The sequence below is a fragment of the Lipotes vexillifer genome, unplaced genomic scaffold (genome assembly GCF_000442215.2).
Source record: "Lipotes vexillifer unplaced genomic scaffold, Lipotes_vexillifer_v1.1 scaffold79, whole genome shotgun sequence".
Lineage (NCBI taxonomy): Eukaryota > Metazoa > Chordata > Mammalia > Artiodactyla > Lipotidae > Lipotes > Lipotes vexillifer.
This window is the reverse complement of record NW_006775678.1, coordinates 828,704-842,996: the sequence shown is the minus strand read 5'-3', so window position 1 is coordinate 842,996 and position 14,293 is coordinate 828,704. Positions and strand designations below refer to the sequence as shown.

Genomic DNA, 14,293 nt, shown 5'->3' with positions numbered 1-14,293 from the left:
CACAGAACCCTCCATCCCCGCCAGGACCAGCTGAAGAGCCGGACGTCAGGGGATCAAATCAAGTCTTCTCTCGCACTTTTAATCCAGCACACAACGGACACAACTTGGGCAGTACACGGTATGGAAGCATGCAACATGTCACTGGGAACAAAATCCGGTTAGATTAACTGTCTATTAATCTTTGCAGTGGCATAGAAATCACAAAACGATTGGTGAGGACAGGTCTGTAGGCTCAGCTTTACAGCCAGGTTTTATACACCAGCAGCCAGATTCACAATTGATAGATATTGCACCGGAAAGGTGTGTGCAGAGGGAAGAAATCAGCATTACAGTCAATGCTCATGACAAAAACCGCCCAGAAACCAGATATGACCTCCATGTCGTACATAAAGTGCCTTCAGAATTGGCGCGGTTAGAACAAAAGTTGGTTATTTAGCTACCGTCAGCAAACGTGTACAAACAGGAGACTGCACAGGCCTGGTTCCCACAGTTTTTCAAATCGCGCAGTGCCAAGTTTCATTCAAGTGTCTCTACTGAGAACAGCAAAGAGGAAGATATGACAGAAGGAGGACTGTACAGCGGCAGGAAGGGTTAAGTAACTTCTCTTACGAGAAATGATAGTCCAACCCTGCCTCAAGTGTGTTCTAGCACACGTAATTACCTCTAAGGAATAATGGTGTGATTCCTTCAAGTCAACACAAATTTTGTCATGCTATGTTACAATTCTCTCAGCCTGCAGCTATTATGCTAAATTTGTACAAAAAACGTTAATTATCCAGTTTGTTTTCATTCTGAGCATGGAAAAAATTGTCATGATGCCTAATGTTATGGTTTAAATTCTCTCCAAGTATTTGTCTGTAGAAGGCTTTTGGACAAAAGTCATTCTTCCAATGCTAATCAGGTAGGGCGTGGGGCTGTCCAAGTACTTTAAAAATAAAAATGTCGCCGACATTAAACCTGGCGTGAAATTCAAATACAAAAAAATAATATGCTCACTTTTCCAAGTACATGAGACATCTTTAATTGTAGTGAAATAAAATCTGCAAATCGGTCTAAATCATTTTAAAAAGTAAACATGAGTTGTAATACTATACCAGTAGAGTGATTAATTCCATTCGCTTTCATTATAAAGTATGTAAAATATTTATTAAGGGCTTGGCCTACAGAGGCACAACATAAATAGAATAAGTCCTCCTAAAATGTAATTAGTATACACATCAACCAGTTGGTAATTTGTGGTGGAAAATGCAGGAACGCGACCTGGGACTGGGTTCCCACGTTGGCGCGTGGGCAAGTCGCGGGCGAAGGCTCTGCTCCAGGAGTCCGCGCCGTGCGCTGCTCTCTGCCAGCATCTCTGCAGAGTCTGTTAGGCGAATGCAAAAGTGCAAGCAGGACTTGCGTGAAGAACAACCCTCCCGAGGCAGGGGGCACTTAATCCACCCCCTCGAATCCTTGGGCATTTTCCACAGCCATGAGAAGCTTCTCTCGTAAATCTTCAAAGGTTTCATATGGAGGTAAGTCAAGGCGATTAAAGCTGCAAGAGTTAACAAGAAAGGAGAGGTAAAAAGCCATCATCACTGCCCTTTAGTTACCCCAGCACTTCCTAGATTTGGCTAAGGGGGCACTTGGTGTTCCAGCAAGAGGGTGTAAAAGTCTCAACTCGCAAAAATGTTTCTGATTATCAAAAAGTAAATTCCAGCGATGACACCGCCCACACCAAACATGCTATATTAACCTACGGGGGAAGGGAGAATAATTTTCTAATCGTCCATGAACGCTCTCTACTGGGACCAAAGGTGGAGCCTGGAAAACCCTGCCAGGAAGGGAGACAAGACAGGCGACGTAACTGACATACACACAGAGATGTCAAAACCCTTGAACCACAAAGAACTTGCGCAGCAGGACGAACTGAGGCTGCATCTGTTTTAACGCTGTCCTCCACTGGACACTATTTTAGGAAGCCCCAGCGCTTCTCCACGTAGCACATCGCTTTGTTCTTAGCGCAGCCCTGTGAGGCACGTTACGTTTTCTCAAGTCTGCAGATGTGGGTCCCGGAGCCCAGCGGTGGGTCAATACGCCCCAGGTCTCACCCCTGACAGCACCGCAGATGCGAGACCAGAACCCAGGCTGCCGGCAGCTCTGGGACCCCAACACTGAGCTATCCTCTAACCAAAGTCAGGCAAGTCATCAACACGTGGAGTGAAAAGCCTCACTTAGAAAAAGCCCCTACATACCTTGAGGCTTTGGCAGGGGTGTTACAAGTCACCTCGGTGACAGTGAGGTCTCCAGACATACATGTGGCCTCTGTGAGCAAAGGACTGTACCTGTCCACGGGACTGAGTTCAAAGTCTGTCTCTGCCACCTGCCAGCTGTGTGACCTCAGTCAGGCAAGTCGCCTCCGTCCCTAAATCTGTCTGCTCTTCTGGGAAATGGGGAGACTGCTGCAGAGCGCTGGGAGGGTCAGATCAGAACATATAAAGGGGGTCTGGCACACAGCAAGCCCCAGAGCCAGCGACCATTGCCATCACTCACTCACACACCATTCACCGCCGGCCCCCACTGGGCATGAGGAGCTAGAGCCCCAGACACAGAACTGGTGCCCGTGCAGGTGGGCTGCTGGCGGGCACCTGTCATGACGATGGCCACACGCACACACACACGTACACGCGTGCCTTCGTTCGTGATGCTTTAGTAAGAGCGAACATTTGTGGAGCACTTGCCCCGTGCTAGAACCATTAAGGACTTTTCATCTATCACCTCAGTGAATCCCAGCAACCAGCCTGTAAGGTAGGTACTGCCTCATCCCTATTTATAGAGGAGGAATTCGAGGCACAGAGAGGCTGGGTAACTTGCCCAAGGTCACACAGTAAGCGGTAGAGCCAGGATTCAGCCCCAGGCTGGCTCCAAAGCCCAGATCTGCTTCTGCTGCCTCAGCATTTAAAAGTGCTCCCTCCTGGCACTGACATAGGTTTCCAAGCACGAGCAGAACAACTTCTTATGTTTTAAAAGCTAATGATTATCAGCAGCAGTAAGAAACAGACACATGTCCGTGGTGGGCTCTTTAACAACCCCTAAAGTATTTAATAAGACACACTGAGCGCCGAGGTTGTTTTTTTTTAATAGTCACCCAACATCAAGAGACACAGCAGAGCAGAACGCTGTGCTTCTCAAAGCAGAGGTCTCAGAAACCCAGGAATCCTGAAGGCGTTAAGTCTAAAAGAAGTTTTCAATTTTTGGTTTTCACCATGATAATGATTTCAAACATCATTTCACCAGTGATAGAGACAGAATTCCACTTCTGCAGGGTATACTTAAGAGAAGAGGTGGCTGTCGTCTTGATTTTAAGTTGGTATTTCACAGTCCAGGGCCTGCAATCCCTGTGGGGTTTCGAGGATCTGTGGCCATTTTTTTCCCTTTAAAAATGGTCCATACATCATTCAAGTTTGAGAAATACTGGAGTAATGGAGAGAGAGAGGCAAACGGGAATGTTAAGAGCTGAGGTTTGGAATTATGTTAGCGCTCTGTGCCTCAGTTTCTTCATCTGTAAGGAGAGGGCAGTAATACGACCCACCTTTTAGAGTCGTTGTGACGATGCTACGGGTTAATATACATGAAGTGCTTAGGATGATGCCTGGAACGCAGCAGTGCTTAACAAGTGTTACCGTGACTTCTGACGTCAGGAGACAGGGCTGGCCTGCCACCAACTAGCTGTGTGACCTCATTAACCTCAGTGGCTTCAGCCTCGTCGAGTGGGCCAGAGGAGATTATTTTTAGGTGGGTCTGTGATTCTTAGTAAAGCGGAATGTTAGATATCCCAGCAGTGACCTTTGACAGAGAAGAGGAATGAAGCCCTTTAATGTTGAGACACTCAGCAGTTACATCTGAGAGTTTCAGGAAGGCTCAGAGAGAAGCAGCTCCACCAGCCCTTGCTCTCCTAGTAAATCAGGTTTTAATTGTGAAGCTTAATTGTGTATTTTGTATTTTCATAAAACATGGAAGAGGTTAAACATATGTGTGGCTAGGTTTTATTTCGCCACATATACGGCTGTCGCTGTGAAGCAGCCAGCAAGGCGCCTGTTCCCTACGTTACAGCGGGAGCCGGGGCTGGATGGAAGGAAAGCCACAGCAGAGAAAGCAGAGTAAGTCCCCCCGCCGCCCACCAGCCGGTCTGGCTTCAGTAGGACTTCGTCCGGGGAGAGTATCATTGGAGAGAAAACCCTTTGAATGCTTTAATCCTGTGACACACGGAGAAGCAGCGAGGCTTTGCTAAGGGGTGGCGGGGTTGCTTTCCTCCTGTGTGGAGACCCCTGTCCTGCCTAAGGAAGAGCAACTAGCTCTCCTCACCAACCGCCTCGGCAGCTCTGAAAACCCCACGGCCCAGATCACACACCAGGCCAACTAGGTCAGAATCTCTGGAAGTGGGACCCCGGCACCAGCATTTTTTTTTTTTTTTTTTTAATGCTTTCTAGGTGGTTCCAACGTGTAGCCAAGGTTGAGAACCGCTGCGTTCAGGGTCTTATCTGGGCAGCCCCGTATTTTAGCGGTGGCTCAGCACGTGAACTCCGAAATAGAAGAATCCAACAGCGAGGTATCTGTCTAGAGGCCACAGAGGGCCATGGGATGAACACTCAATTACTCGGTTCTCTTTGAAGAGTCTGGAAAGAAAGTGAACCGTATCACAGGGGCAGTAGCTTAACTGAAGTGGTCAGGGTGCAGACTGGAATCCTGGCAGACCCGAGTTCAAATCACAGGATCTGGGAGCCTGTGTGCTACGGGATCACGAGGAAGCTTCCCCAGAGCCCCCAGGAAGGCTAACAGTGCACTTCAGGCTACCAGAAGGTTGAGGGTCTGACCCACACAGGACAGCCGCGCCCAGTGAGGGAGCTGTTCCTCCAGCTGAGTTTGGGAGCGCTGCGCCCCATCCCGCCAGTGCTGGGGCTCGGTTCAGTGCTGGCTGCCTTTCAAATGAAGGCTACTGAGCCCGGAAAGCTACACGTGACTGATATCGTTTGGAACAAAAGCTCCACGGCCAAAACATTCTACCCCCAAGAATAAAGGCAGAGGATCAAGGGACACTGCCTGCTCTGGCAATCGGCCAGTTGTAGCGAGAACCAGCCCGCCCTACCGGTGCCAGCGGGCAGGGACCACATCCGTTCCACTCAGAGTCCTACGAATGGTAGAAATGGGGAAAAACGTGCTTTCCGGCAAGGCGAGGGAGTCAAAGAGAAGCAAAAGGCCTTTCGCAGCCCATTTTCCACAAATGCACCTTGACGAGACCTCTCTCCTAGTTGCGCTGGGCAGCACAGGACGAGGGCCCAGCGGCTCCGGCAGCCCCAGTTCCCGTGGGAAAGGAGGATGCTGGGTGCTGAACAGCCACAGGGCTCCCCCCCTCCACCTGCTTCCTAAGAGCAAGAAATCAGATCCTGTGGGGTGACCAACCCCGGGGACACGGGAGCCGGAGTGACAGGAGCTCCCGGAGAGCTCCTGAGGTCGTCTCTGTGCTGGGTTTCACGAAACTCCTGGGGTTTTCCTCCAGGAAGGCCTCCTTCCCGCCCTGCACCCGGAGGCCTTCTGAGCGCAGCCGCGCCCCGCACGTGCCTCCCTGAGCAGGGGTCCTTGGTCGGGCCTCTGACACTCCCCTGGCCACACGCACGTTGCTAAATCTCAAAGACTTATGGGTTCTGGATGGCCATGGAAGGCCTTTTAAAAACCTGTTGCCAAAGGGAATTTCATCCATGGTTCTAAACCATTTAAGGTTGGGGTAAAAACTCAATCTGTTCAGAGGCTGGGAGCGGTCGTATCCACATAGGGAGAATATATAGTGAAATCTCTGCTTCCCAGAATAATTAGGGAAGGACGGGGTTTGGAGGAGGAACTCCCCTCAGGAAGCAGGAACGGGGATTTAACCCGTCACATATGAAAAAAACCGGGCCCATTCAAATCTTGGGTGGCTTAATTTCATCAGCATCGCTATACAATCTGTATTTTCACCTGTATCACTGACAGTTCATACTCTAAACGCTGAATGGTCAGGGAAAGTAGCACTCTAGCCTGTAGCCCAGCATCATACTCAGCTAAGTGTTTTAAAATACTGTCTGTCAGCAACTGTGTGGTTTTCCGTCACTCACCATGTGTGAGCTCTGGGCAGTTTTTCAGGACTTCCCCATTGCTCTATTGTAAACAGCTGAGGACCATTGGAACCTAGACAAAAAAAAGGAAGAAAAAGAAATGCTAAGAGTGCTCAAGGCAGTAGAACAAGACGGAGGAGGGGCTGAAGGAAAGGGAGGGGTGGGCAGGGCAGGCCTGGGGGTGAGCCTTGGGACACCCTCTGTGGCTGTGACGCCACAGTCAGTACTTAACAACAGGGGGACGCAAAGGGTCTGCACGACCTCAGGACACAGACTCTGTGTCGCCATCAGAATGGAATCGCACCAAGCTGGACAGAGCCAACACAATAAGGTAACGATGTGCAGACAACCACAGCCTTTCAACCCAACCCTGGAAGTTTAAATTTAAAACTACTTCTGGGGGAAAAACTGAAACGTGATGACCTTTACTATGTAGAGCAGAGAGTGATTTTTCCATCTATAGTAAGCCCTGAAGAATTCTGCCTCGCGGAGGGAAGGAGTGCTTTCAATGTTCAGTTTACAACTACATGGATGATTCTACAAAATCTAGTTGTTTTTTGAATATATACCAAAAAACAAAACAAAAGAGAAAGAAAAAAGAGAAGCCCAACCTTATGGCTCTCTGTATAAAAACAAAAAACAAAAACAACCCCCTGCTTTTATATACAGGTAACTGCACAGACAGCTGAGGTGATGGCACGCTGCCCCATCTCTTTCCGTGATGTATGTCTGTTGGGTCCAGGCGAAACCCACGTGGCTAGAAGCCCGGGAGGCAGAGTCTTCTGGGGCCACAGCTGATGGCTGGGTAGAGACTCACGGTGGGAGGACGAAGTCTAATGGTACCCTGCTCACCGTAAAGTTCGGCAAATCCATTCATGGGGACTCGGGACGTCCCTGTGACAAACTGGAGTAACCGGATACGCTTTTCAGCATCCATCAGCAGCACAGCCTATGAACGGAGGCAGAAGGTCATTACGCTCATGTAACACGAGGCACGTCTGTTGCAGTGCAGATGGGCAAAACTTCATCTTATTTATAGTGCAGTGGGAGACCTAGACAGTTGACTCTGCAAACTTTTTTTTTTTATGGCCATCACAATACCAGCCTCTGCAACCTCAGACTGAGTGATCACAATGTCTCTTTCTTCTTCTGCCAACTGGTCAAAATAAGTGGTAAAAAAAAGCACACTTGGGACTTCCCTGGTGGCGCAGTGGTTAAGAATCTGCCTGCTAATAATGCAGGGGACACGGGTTCAATCCCTGGTCCGGGAAGATCCCACATGCCGCGGAGCAACTAAGCCCATGTGTCACAACTACTGAGCCTGCGCTTTAGAGAGCCCGCGAACCACAACTGCTGAAGCCTGCGTGCCACAACTACTGAAGCCCGCGCGCCTAGAGCCTGTGCTCCGCAACAAGAGAAGGCACTGCAATGAGAAGCCCGCGCACCGCAACGAAGAGTAGCCCCCCGCTCGCCGCAGCTGGAGAAAAGCCCGCGCACAGCAAGGAAGACCCAACACAGCCAAAAATGTAGAGCCATGTGAATAGGATGCCCTTTAAAAAAAAAAAAAAAAAAAGCACACTTGTTGATGGCACTGGGCTCATGTTTCTGTATGTGAGGCCTGCCGGTCCCCCTGAGCCAGTTAGAAATACACACAGTTTGAGAGGGGGAACCCAGGTTATGAGGCAGGATATTTGACTGTAGCTAAATTCTCTGAAGACAACATTTTAGAAAAAGAAAGAAAAACAGAGGCCAGGCTAGGCTTCTGAAATAATCTGTGTATCTTACATATCTGAATTATGCTAAGAATCGAGTTGGCTTCACTGGTAAAGTTACTTGAACTGATATTAAAAGAAATATATCCAAAATCAAGGCTGAGCGAAACTTGGACTAAGATTTTGGGATCTGAAGATTCTGCTTTTCTTCCTTTTCTCTCTTTCTCTGCTGCACTTGAAATATTATTAATAATAGACATTTAGAAATTAAGACAAGGTCAATGATTTCTTATTTCTGTAAGTAAATAATCAGCGCTTTTCCCCCTGTAATTGTTCTTTCAAAGTCAGTTTACTGCCCTCCTTTGGACCGGCTCGTTACTATTTCACTTCTCTTCTGCGATGAACAGGATGTAAACACTGGTCTTTAGAGAGTAAATCAGATTTCATTTGCATCTTTGATTGAAAGATGTAAAGATCAAAATGTTTGCTGGAATTTACAAAAGAAGTTGGGAAAATGGTTTTTGAAACCAACATGGCATCTTGGAAAAGTCAGTCCCAAAGCATGCTTTTGCCCTGAGAAGCCTCCCATTCCTATTCCCACTCTGGAGGACTAGTTCCAATTCTTGAATCCAATTATCTGCCTTTCAAATGGTTTCCTCAAACAAAAGCACTTTAATAGGTGGTCGAGGAAGACAGTGTAGCCTATTCAAGACAGCCATCCACCACAGTTATAGAAAAGCAGCGGTGAGGGCTGCTTCTGGCTCGGCGGGCCTCTTCTCTCCCCCAGGAGGCCAGGTACCAACACAGCCCCAAATCCAGCAGCAAGACCACGGGAAGGCAGCACAGGAGCTGGACTCCGGCCTTACCTTCCAGAACCACTGAATCACAGGGTGGTTCGGGCAGTAGCCGTTCTTGTAAATAGAATGTTGTCGCCAGTCGTTCACATCCACGTCGCCAAGGCCGCACATCAGCAACTGGGAGGGAGACGGGCCAGATTTACCCAGAGGTGAACAGGGCACATCGCGAAAGCCGAAGAAATACACCGGAGAAAAGGCCTTTTCTCAATGCCCGCATCACGTCACGTGCAAAGCAAGATAAGCCAGCGACCCATAAAAACAAATGAAGGGGGATACGTGTTCCACATCCTACCTGCCTCTGCAGATCAGAGACTGAGGGGTAACGAGGGGGACCCGACTCTAAAGCTTGTGCAGGCCACCACGTTTCATACTGGAAATTAGTAGAAGTCCCAATCAATCACCTTCCCCACCCCTCAAATCGCAGCTCGGTGCTCGTGGATCTTCGTATGCTCCATTTACATCTGCTCTTTCATTACTCTGGCTGTTTCCTCTTCTGAGAGGTTATCTGTCTCAAGAGTTGAAAATACCTCCCCACCCACGGGAGAATTAGTGCTTCATGACAGCGAGAACTCATCTTCCCGGAGCGATCCACCAGGTGAGGGCAACCACCTCACCTGCCTGGTGGCTCACGGCTGCAGACCTGTCCTAGCGCTGTAACTGCAGCTCTGACTCACCAGTCTTGGGTCCACTTCTCTTATCACCTAACCCTCCTAACAAAGGAATGATATTCCCGCGGAGGCGCCAGCGTACAGAGGAAAAAGAACGAATCCAGAGGCCTGAAAACCGGGTTCACGGGCCTGACTGTGACGAGACCCTGTGAGGTCATTAACCTCTCCCCGCCTCAGTCTCCCCACCTGCCAAACAAAGGGCTTCCTCTATATGATGCCTGTGACGTCATCTATCTGGACGCTTCCATTTTAAGGTAAAAGAACAAAAGCCAGTCTACGGGAGACACGTCATTGGACAAATGGCCAGAGTCCTGTCAATAGCCTCTCAACAGACAAAGCCTTCCTCCTTCTGTTTCTCTCAACATAAAGGCGGAGAGACTCCTTTGCTTTTCAGGTTCCGAGTTCTCATCTACACCGACGTGAAGCTGGCACAAGCTACCATGAAACCGCCTCCTGCCACTACCTTCTTGCCTCTGCCGCGCTTTCACTCCGCAGCACAGACCGCTTCGATTTCATGGAGACCCCTGCTCTATAGCCCCTCGGGGGCGCTCACACCCCCTGGCCGAGTCCTCATTCGGCTGCCACGGTGGGTGCACGGAGGACCGGGGTCCTCAGCCAGCCACACCCTGGGAGCAGGGTGCTGCCACCCCAACTGGCTGCTGCCACCCCAGCTCCAGGCTGTGAACCCAGCTCAGCGGGCCTCCCCCTGTCTGCTGCGTCCCTGATCTGCCCTCTCCCGGGCAAGGAAGCTACAGGTGACTACTACTGCTATCCCCTGGTCCCTGATCGGCAAACAAGCAAGCCCCTAAGAGACCCGCAGTAGAATTCACCTAAGCTTACTCGCTAGGACATTACGGATCAGAGAATACTAAAATACCAAGTTGGCAAGTAATGAGATACTTTAAAAAAAAAAAAATCTCCTTTTACACAAAATGTTTACAGTACAAACCTCCAGTTCATTTTCATCAAAAATTTTAATCAAATCAATAGGAAGCAGTTCCGTGAATCCCTGAAAGAAAAAAAGAAAAGCGCTCTCAACGCCTTTCTCCTTGAAAGAGACAAATTTTACAGGATAAACAAGCTTATTTTGGTTAGCCAGGAAAAATACACTGTTCACTGATGACTTATATGACAGTATTCAGTAATTTTAGTTCAGATAAAAACACCATAGTCACAAAATAAAAGTTTAAAAAGCAGTAGACTCCAGAAGATCCAGGTACTTGAGTAATTTTTGAAACGTTATAAAAATATGGGTTGCTGCAGGCAGGCGGATTCCAAAAGCCACGTATGACACATTGCTGTGAGTCAGGGTGTTCTCAAAGGCACAGGCCACAGACGCGCAAGCGGACCATTTAAAAATAAGGCGCCGCAGGCAAAGATGAGATATGAGAGGAGGCGGTGTGATGGGTGGAAAGGAGCCAGGGAGCACAGACAGCCTGCCCCGGTTCCCAGGCTAGGCACCACTGACTAGTACAGTGACCCAGGACGGACGCTCCGTGTCGCTGGGCCTCGCGTGTGGCCAGTTTCTGAAAGTGTGATCACCTGGGATAGGGCCGGGTAGGTTTCTGGTGTAAATAAAGTATGAACCCTGCTGTTCTCCAGCGCCTCTAACTCACACGTTTCACCCTAAGTCCTGGAATTTTTCTGACTGTTCTGCCTGGGCTGGCGCTATATTCACCATGAGCAGGTGGCTGAACTGGGGTGAACTTAAGAGAGCATCGCCCAACGAGAGCCCTGCATCGATCGGTTCAGCGGAAGCTTGTAATGTGCAGCTGGGGCTTGTTCTCTTTAAGTAACTGATACCCATTATCAGGATTTAAAAAGGAATTGCGCTTTGGGTCAAAGGGAGCCGGTTTTTAAAATGAGGAAGCCCCTATTCTCTGCGGGGGGCCTCCCTCCTCAGGGGCCTGGGAGTATCACTGACATTAAATACTTGGTTCTGAGAAGTAACCACTTCACACTTTAATAAGGTGAGGAATTATTCAGACAGCCACGAGGAAAGGGCAGGGGATTTAAAAAAAATAAAAGTTCGACCAATGAAGTGGAAGGCATTATCACGGAGGAGGGATGGCGTGACCGGAAACTGTCCCGAGTCCTCGCATTTCTTAGAACCTGTCGCTGCAGCAAAAGGCAGAGATGCTCCCAGCCTTCCCTGGGGACCACCAAAAGCTGCAGGATGATGGTTCTAGCCTCTGTGGGGGAACCTGCCCTTCTGGGTCAAGTCTGTAAAGATTTCTCTTTAAAAACAGTTAAGGCAAATTAACAAATAAGAGCAGCAAAGCCAGAAAACACTGACCCAAAGAAAACAGATGAAAAGGTGACAGTGCAGTGGCTCAACGCTCCTGCCCTGGAGACTGGAGATGGTGTGAGCAGTGCGGGCCTGACGTTCCTGCCCTGGGTCCCACACCCATGCCTGTCTCTGGGTGTGTGATCGCTTGTAATACCCTCCCTGCCCCCCAGGGAGGATAACCGTCCTCTTTCACCCTAAAGGCACAGGCAAGACTCCCGGTGAACACGACTTACCTCCAAGAAGGCGTTCATTTGCTTTTGGACCCTGTTCACAAATCTCCACTGGATGACTAGGCTGTGGGAGGAAAACGGAAAGCCCTTAACCAACTTGCTCATCACTGGCGTGCAGTTCTTTCCCCCCAGCTGCGACTGCTTCTCGTTAAGCGGGGCAGGGAGAAAGGCCCGACTGGCTTTGCTGGCCAAGGAGAGGGAGGGTATATGCTGCAGCACACGCTGCTCATTCATGGATTCTTTCGAGAATAACGAGCACATGTGGAACCTAAAATCTCACTGAGGATTTCAAAAGAAAGACTGATTTCTTTTTTCCCCCCACATCGAGGCTTCGTTTATCAAAGCTGCTTTATAAATGTGACTGTTTGGAGAAAAAGGGAAAATGGGGTTTGAACACATATGTATATGGGCATAAGGCATGCACACACCCCCACATATGTACACACCCACATTTATGTACAAACATGTACATATTTTTAAGGGAAATACCCACTACAAGTATTTTATCATATGATCCTTCATTCTAGTATTCAACGTACTGATTTTCGAGGATGACATATAGTTTATCAGTACTTTACCACAAATACTTTTATACCAACACTTGGAGGATTAATGGTAATACCTCTTTGAGTCACAGACAGCCACTGAAACCACGTTCCCTGTGACAACATTTAGTGTACAGCAGAATTCACTGCCAGGCGAATCCACTTTGGATTCCACCTAAGGCCTTCTGTCATGAAATAGCACAAGGACCTTGTCACGAAGGGCTCTCACTTACGAGGTGGCACCATGGCAACGGCCCTCGAGGACCAGCCTGCTGCCCACTCGCTGCTCAGAATATCAGGTTTTACTGGCTGTGCTGCAATCACCAGCCCAACAGCCTGCTTGCACCAGAGGATACAGGTGGCAGGGAGCAGCCAGGATTTCTATCCTCCTTTTTGCAGTGAAGCTAGTGGAGGCGCCCCGCAATTTGAAACCTAAAAGAATTAGCTGCAAAGAATGACGCACAACATGTACCACAAGGTGCAAATACTCAGTCTTTCAAACCTAGTCACTCTGGGGTGTTGTTAAAAGTCGATTCGAAGTCTACACTTTCTGAATGAAGACAACAGTGCCTCTTAGGACGTCGTCTGCTTGCTGAGACTGTCCAAGCTCAGCACAAGCGCCAATTAAGGTGAACAGGCAAGAAATGTAGTATCTTACTTCTAGTTTTTGATTAAGCGTAGCAAGCTTTCAACTTGCAAGTGGAGAAGTCCATGCTTTGTCAGGGTCTCTAAGTAGAGACGCCAGCTCTCTCCAATTCTTCCTGATTAGAAGGGAGAGTAGGGTTTTTTTTTTTTTTTTTGCAGATGCTAAGGAAGGATGCTAAGATCCTCAGCCAATTCTCTGAATTCAAGTCCTGTGATCAACTCTGATGACAGAGGACGGAACCCGGCTTGTTGAAATGGAGTTCTGAATGCAAACAAGGAGCTCAGGCCATGGCTGTAACTCACTAGATGAGCAGAAACTAGGATCCGGGGAGCCAACCACCGTTAACGCTGACCTCGTCCCTGTTCAAGGGCTAGCAAGGGCAACCTGGCAATCCTTGGAAGATACCAGAATGGTGAGCTCGAGGAATATGTATATACCAAAGAAGAAAATGTAAGCTGCCTAACTGTACCTCCTGCCCAGTACAGACTCCTAGGATTACCCAACAGCTAGATTTCCAGAGGACTCAACATTTTGTCCCGTCAAAGGACGCTGAGATTAAGAAAATTACGAACAGCAGGAACAATTCTTCACGTTCGCAGGTGCTGTGAATTCTCCATTCTAACTGTTCTCCTACATTTTCATGATGGAAAAGAGGTCAGGAGACAGACAGAATATGTTCTCTTCGGCTGTTCCCAATTTTACCCCAACTGGCTGTTGACACTGCTCCATTGTTGTAATTCTCAACTTCAGACGAGATGCCCACAGGCTCCCAGAGTATGTGCCAAGTTACTCAGCAGTGGCCCCTTTCTCTCCTCCCACTGCTCCTCTGTATGGCAGCAACACGAAGTCATGACACAAGTCAAACTCTGCATCCCATAATTCCGCTTCCTATTAGGCCAAGCCAGAAAGGAACTCATAGTGTTAAAAGTGTGTCCGTAATCTGCACGAATTGTTCTGGCAAAGGACGGCAACCGAACATGCTGTTCAATTTAATAAAAGAAAAGGCTGTAAGTAAGTATGTACGTACTCAATGTATTCCCTTTTGTTTTCATTTGTTACCATTATTTCTGACCCATTGGGCTTCAGATCCACTTGATAGGTCTGTAATTACAAAGATAAAACAACATCACCATCATGAAGTTATTTTGCATATTATCACTGAGTAATAACGTCTTACTGTAAAAGGAAGATAAGTAAAATTTATTCAGAACTCTTTC

The 14,293-nt window shown here is 48.4% G+C and overlaps 1 protein-coding gene across 3 annotated transcripts in view; it reads right to left on the bottom strand.

Moving 5' to 3' along the window:
* Positions 1-1,431: 1,431 nt before the first annotated feature.
* Positions 1,432-14,293, bottom strand: part of NEDD4L (NEDD4 like E3 ubiquitin protein ligase) — a 231,842-nt gene continuing 218,980 nt past the window's right edge. For all 3 annotated transcript variants that reach the window (XM_007450107.1, XM_007450108.1, XM_007450109.1), the window contains 7 exons: positions 14,104-14,177; positions 11,889-11,949; positions 10,315-10,374; positions 8,707-8,814; positions 6,981-7,077; positions 6,129-6,201; positions 1,432-1,534 (listed from right to left, as the gene is read on the bottom strand). In XM_007450107.1, the coding sequence (XP_007450169.1) occupies positions 1,432-1,534; positions 6,129-6,201; positions 6,981-7,077; positions 8,707-8,814; positions 10,315-10,374; positions 11,889-11,949; positions 14,104-14,177 (576 nt within the window). The remainder of the gene's footprint in view (positions 1,535-6,128; positions 6,202-6,980; positions 7,078-8,706; positions 8,815-10,314; positions 10,375-11,888; positions 11,950-14,103; positions 14,178-14,293) is intronic.